This window comes from Tupaia chinensis, unplaced genomic scaffold (genome assembly GCF_000334495.1).
Source record: "Tupaia chinensis unplaced genomic scaffold, TupChi_1.0 Scaffold000211_1, whole genome shotgun sequence".
Lineage (NCBI taxonomy): Eukaryota > Metazoa > Chordata > Mammalia > Scandentia > Tupaiidae > Tupaia > Tupaia belangeri.
Genome location: NW_006159686.1, coordinates 1,422,416 through 1,427,778, shown reverse-complemented (window position 1 = coordinate 1,427,778; position 5,363 = coordinate 1,422,416). Strand labels below are relative to the sequence as shown.

Sequence of the window (5,363 nt, the reverse complement as noted above, 5' to 3'; positions counted from 1 at the left end):
ACAGAGGGCTCCAGCCAGCGCTTTCCTGTTGTCCGGGCAAGCGGTGGGGCCACGGGGCCACCTGTGCTTCGGGAGGGCCCGCCACGCCGCCCTCCGCCCACCACGTGCGCGGGCTCCGCGGCCCCCGCACCCTGCAGCCTCACCACCTGCTTTCTGTTCCTGCTGCTGTTGGGGTCACAGCCGTCCTCCCCGGGGCGCCGGTGTCCCCTCAGGGTGAGTGATCATCTTCCGTGGGCTCCTGGCCATCGCGTGTCTTCCTCTGAAGGGGGCTCAGCTCGCCCGTCGGGTGCCCATGACTGCGCCCGTCAGTGGTGAGTCCCCTTCCCGGTGAGTGGTCTGAGCCCCATACCCGCCGGTCGGCCGCCCTGCCCCACCGCCGCTCTCCGGTGCCCGTGCCTCCGCGTGCCCTGCCGTCCGTTTTTAGTGTCATTGCTCTCGCCGCAGGAGCTTTATTCCGGAGATGTCACCTCCCGCGGGGTCCCCAGCGGTTTTACGGATTTGGGTTTTGTCTTCCAGTCTGTAATCCACTTCGATTCTGTGAATGGCGAGAGATGGCGGAGCAGTCCCATCTCCCCGCGGGCGGGTCCCCGTTTGCAGAGAAGGCTCTCCCCACCGCGTAGCTCTCGTCCTCGGTCAGAAGGGGGCCTGGCTCATGTCATCAGGTCCCTCCGAGCTCCGCGCTCGGCTCCCCCATCTCCCCTGTGCCGCGACCACGTGCCTTCGGTCCCGGGAGGGGTGGGCTCAGGAGCTGGGAACCCGACAGCTTATTCTTTTTGCACGGTACTGCTTTGTGATACGGGGTCTTCTGTGCTTCCCGGCAGATTTTATAATTGACTTTTTCCTATTTCTGTGAAAAAATGTGGGACCAGCAGTTGGCATGATGGCTATGTCGCTGGACTCCCACGTAGTCAACCGCGGTTCAAGTCCTGGACCTGGTGGCTTAAACTCAGGCCGGCTGCGTGTGCGTGCCCAAGATCCCGAGAGGAGAATGGAGGAGAAGGGATTGAGGCGTGGCCATCCCCCCGGGGGGTGATTTCTCACTTTCTGTCTCTCTCTTTCTGGCGAGTGCACACACTCTATAGCGAAAATCACTCAAAAAAAAAAAAAAAAGTCACTGGAAACATGTCGGTAGCTTTAGGTAGAATCGATACTCTAACTATGTTGGTTTTTCCAATCCAGGAACGAGAGCTGTCTGTGTTCTGCCTTCCATTCCTTCATTCACTCTGTGCGACTTTTCCATTGGTTAGTGCGGTACCTTGTAGGTGTTGCGTGGGGCGTGGTGCCCCCTTTCTGTCTCGGCTCGCTGCAGGACCGCGTGCGGACTCCGTCTCGAGACCGCGCTCACGTGCTGAGCACGGTGGAGTTTGGGAGAAGCTCCCCACCTCTGTGCGCCCGTGTCGCCTGTAGGCGGGGCGGCGGGGCCACTTCCTGCCCCGAACGGCTGCCTCTTGCTCCCCTCCCTTCTTGGGCTGTGTCGCCCAGGACTTGCAGGAGGTGCTGAGTGGGAGTGGGGACCGTGGGCACTTGTCTCGTTCCAGGTTTGAGCGCAAGGCGTTGTGCTTGTCCCCACTGCGGGTGAGGCCAGCAGGGTGTGCTGCCGCCTTCGTCGAGAGCCTCAGTCATGAAGGGACGGTGGGCTTGATGAAATGCTTTCCGTGTCGGTCGATCCAGCCGCATGACGTCGGCTTTCTGCTAATGTGGCGTTTGCTTGTTCCGTTTTTGCCACAGGGCACATGCACTCACCGGAGAGCGAGACGAAGAGAGGGAAAGTGAGAACTACCTCCCGGTCGGACAGCCATGCCGCAATCCCTTCTCCCCCATTCGCCTCCTGGGGTATGGGACACTCACGCCTGGTGCAAGGCCCCAGATCAAGCCTCCAGGTCCAGGACTTGAACCTCAGCCAGCGTGTAGGGGTTCAGCACCCCAGCCACCCTGCCCCCTGCTCGCCCCAGTGTGATGCCTTAGTTACTGTCATCTGTCGAGCAGTTCTCGCGTGTCTGAGACGGGTCCCCCTTGGTCGTGGTGTGGCCTCGTGGTGGGCGCTTGGCCTTGCCTGGCCAGGGTTAGGCTGGGCGTTCTGTCTCTGCCCATCGGGGATCTTGGCCTGGGTGGTCGTGTATGACGGTGGCTCCCCAGGAGCGTGAAGGGTCCGCCTCCGAGAAGGGTCAGCCTTCGCTCTTTCTTGAAGGGTTTGTAGAACTCGGCAGTGAGGCCACGAGGACCCGGTTCTCCTCTGCCGAGAGGCCTACGAGCCAGCCCCTTGCTGTTCTCCCACCCTCGGGCGCTCGGGCTCTCCCTGGCTCCGTCTAGTTTCCGCATTGTCCGGAAACGCGTCTGCCTCTCCTGGGTTTGCCAGGGGCTAGCGTGTAGTTGGGCGTGACTCTGCGACATCGGCCATAATGCCCCTTTCGCGTCCTGGTTTTTATTTCCTGGGCCCTCCCTCTCTCGGCCTAGCTAACGGTTAACTTTAGGGTGCGCGGCCCGCGTCCCGGCCGGCGTTGCCGGAGGCGCCCTCTGCACTCTGCGGTGACGCACGCCCTTCTCGTACAGCAATACAACCAGGAGATCACCGACCTGAAGCAGCCGGTCCTGGTCAGCCAGCCCAAGAGGAGGAGGGGCCCTGGGGGCTCGCTGCCGGGCCCGGCCATGCTCATCCCCGAGCTCTGCTACCTCACAGGTACCGTGGGCCCGCCTCCCGGAGCGGGCACCCCGTCACTGCGCCCGGGCTCACCGTGACCCCGCGCCGCAGCCAGCACTGCCCTCGGTGCCCGCCACTCAGCCACACCCCTCAACGTCCCTAAGGCCTCACGGATAAAATGCGCAACGACTTCAACGTGATGAAGGACCTGGCCGTCCACACGAGGCTGACCCCGGAGCAGAGGCAGCGCGAGGTGGGGCGGCTCATCGATTACATCCACAGGTGGGCCCCCGCCCGCAGCGCGGCCTCGCTCAGCTGTGGTGTGGGCGTGGGGGTGACATCGGGGTACAAGGAAGGGGCACCCCCTTTCGGTTTCCCGTATTCGGGGTGGCCTGGTCCCTCGTGGGCCCAGCAGGGTCACCAGTCCTGTCCTCCAGAGACTGACACGATGACTTCGTGGCCTCTGGCCTTTGTGATTCTGGTCGGAGCGGGCGAGGGGCGGGAAAGTGCAGGGTTAGGGCGTGGACACGCATCGTCTGTCCTCGCTCTGCTGCGGGGCCCCTCTGCGGGGCGCGGCCTGGGCATCAGGTTTAAAGGGGTCGTGGAGGGAACCCAGGACAAGCTCAGGAGGTCCTGAGCCCCTCTGTCGGCCCGCGTGCCTGGGTCCCCGTCTCCTGAAGCTCAGCAGCATGGAGACGTGTTGAATTCACAGAGACGACAACGTTCAGAGGGAGCTTCGGGACTGGGGCTTGAGCTTCGACTCCAACTCACTGTCCTTCTCAGGAAGGATCCTGCAGGCAGAAAAGATTCACCAAGGCGGAAAAACAGTAGGCATTTTTTACAGTTGTCCGTCGAGCGGGGTTGGGGTAAGACTCGGTGGAATGACCCTCCCCCTCCTCCCATTCTGCCAGCGGTGAGGACTTGGGGACTCAGGTGGCGACACTCAGGAGGAGGGAGGAGGGTGCGGACCTTGGAGCAGCCGGGGTGTGGTGCTCGTCCTAGCCTGAGGACGGTGTTCCCCGTGCCCCACCACTTACGGGAGCGTCACGTGGAAAACACACGGCTTAGACTCGCTTTGCCCGGACCACTGGTTTGTAGTGACCCTCGTTCGAGCTTCGGAAAAGCAGCAGCGGCGTTCTCGAAGCAGCGCTGTAACTTGGAGCGCCGCGGCTGCCGACTCGGGGCAGCTCTGGGCAGAGCGACGGCGTCCTCAGCACCACACTGCAGCCACGTCGCGCTCCCGCACGGGTAGTGGGAGTGTTTCCTCCCACAGGTGTGCAGAGTCAGGGCAGGGCCTCCTGCCAGGCCACCGTGCTGTGACGCGCCCTCGCACCTCGCCCGCAGGCGCGGCCTCTCGCTTTTGCCGTTGGCCGCCCCACGGCGATTTAGCGCTGAGAGCCTCGCGTCTGTGGCTTTCTCTCAAGGACTTGGCACCTGTCCTTGCCAGAGCCCAGCGGGGGTTGAGCAGCGCCATGTCAACCTCTGCCACACCGGCTCTGGGTCAGGTGCCACCCTCCCTGGGTGCAGTCTGCCCTGTCCCCACCGAGGGACTCGAAGCTGCCACTCGAATCAGAGCTGGCAGCGTCCGCCGAGGTCTGGCGGTGCCGTGCCGGGACGGACGCTGCGTGCCCTCGTGGGGCGGGCGAGTGGGCCTCACGGGCCTCTGACGTCCCTTCCAGTTTGACTACAACCCGCAGTTCGCCGACTGGTCCAAAGAGACCCGGGGCGCCCCGCTGATCAGCGCCAAGCCGCTGGATAACTGGCTGCTGGTCTACACGCGGAGGAACTACGAAGCAGCCAACTCGCTGATCCAGAACCTGTTCAGAGTCACCCCGGCCATGGGCATACAGATGAAGAAGGCCACCATGTGGGTCTGGGTGGGCCGCGGCCGGTCGGTAGGCGTGGGGGGCACAGAGCGGGGCCTGTGGGGACCGGCGACCCGGGTGTGGGCCGGAGGGCTCAGCTCGGACCCGGCTCCCCCCGCGGCAGAGCAGCTTCCCAGACCGGGGCGCGCCAGGCTCCGGCCGTCGTGCCGGAAACGACTCAGCCAGTGGTGTGCTGGCGCATTTCCGACTCCGCGGCCGGCGTGTGCGAGGAGGTGCGGCGGGGCCCACGTGCCCGTGAGTGTGCACAGCTTCCCGGTGTCGGCTCTCCCTCCCAGGATCGAGGTGGACGACAGGACGGAAGCCTACCTGAGGGTGTTGCAGCAGAAGGTCACGTCCGACACCCAGATCGTAAGTGCCGGGCTCCCCGGCAGCCCCCTCCCCAGTGCTTGAGCGGTTCTAAAGGGGCCATTCGTGAATTCAGGGTTCCGGGCCCACCTTCTAGACATCATCATCGGGTTTCTAGACTAGCCACGGGTGCACATGTAGCCCCTGTGAGGCCGCCACACCAGCGGTGCGCCTGGGGCCCCACTGCGCTCTGCAAGGGCAGGCATGAGGACGAGGGTGGGGTGCAGGGAAATGACGCCTTCCTGAAAGTTCTCTCGCTCAGGCTTTAACTGTGCTGGAGGATCTGGGGACAGGCACAGGGCTGACGTCAGCTGTGACCCTCTAGTGCACACACGGGCTCAGTTAGGCTCTGGGGTAGCAGGAGGGCCAGGCTGTGGGGGCCCAGGTCAGAGAGCGGGTGCCGAGTGTGGGTGCCCAGGTCGGGGAGCGGGTGCTGGGTGTGGGGGCCCAGGTTGGGGAGCAGGGCCAGGCTGTGGGGGCCCAGGTCGGGGAGT

The 5,363-nt window shown here is 64.2% G+C and overlaps 1 protein-coding gene across 1 annotated transcript in view; it reads left to right on the top strand.

Moving 5' to 3' along the window:
* The window catches only part of PIWIL1 (piwi like RNA-mediated gene silencing 1), a 23,205-nt gene that overhangs the window by 7,104 nt on the left and 10,738 nt on the right, over positions 1-5,363 (top strand). The window contains exons 9-13 of the mRNA XM_006147343.1: positions 2,551-2,677; positions 2,803-2,920; positions 3,351-3,465; positions 4,318-4,505; positions 4,800-4,872. Of these exons, the coding sequence (XP_006147405.1) occupies positions 2,551-2,677; positions 2,803-2,920; positions 3,351-3,465; positions 4,318-4,505; positions 4,800-4,872 (621 nt within the window). The remainder of the gene's footprint in view (positions 1-2,550; positions 2,678-2,802; positions 2,921-3,350; positions 3,466-4,317; positions 4,506-4,799; positions 4,873-5,363) is intronic.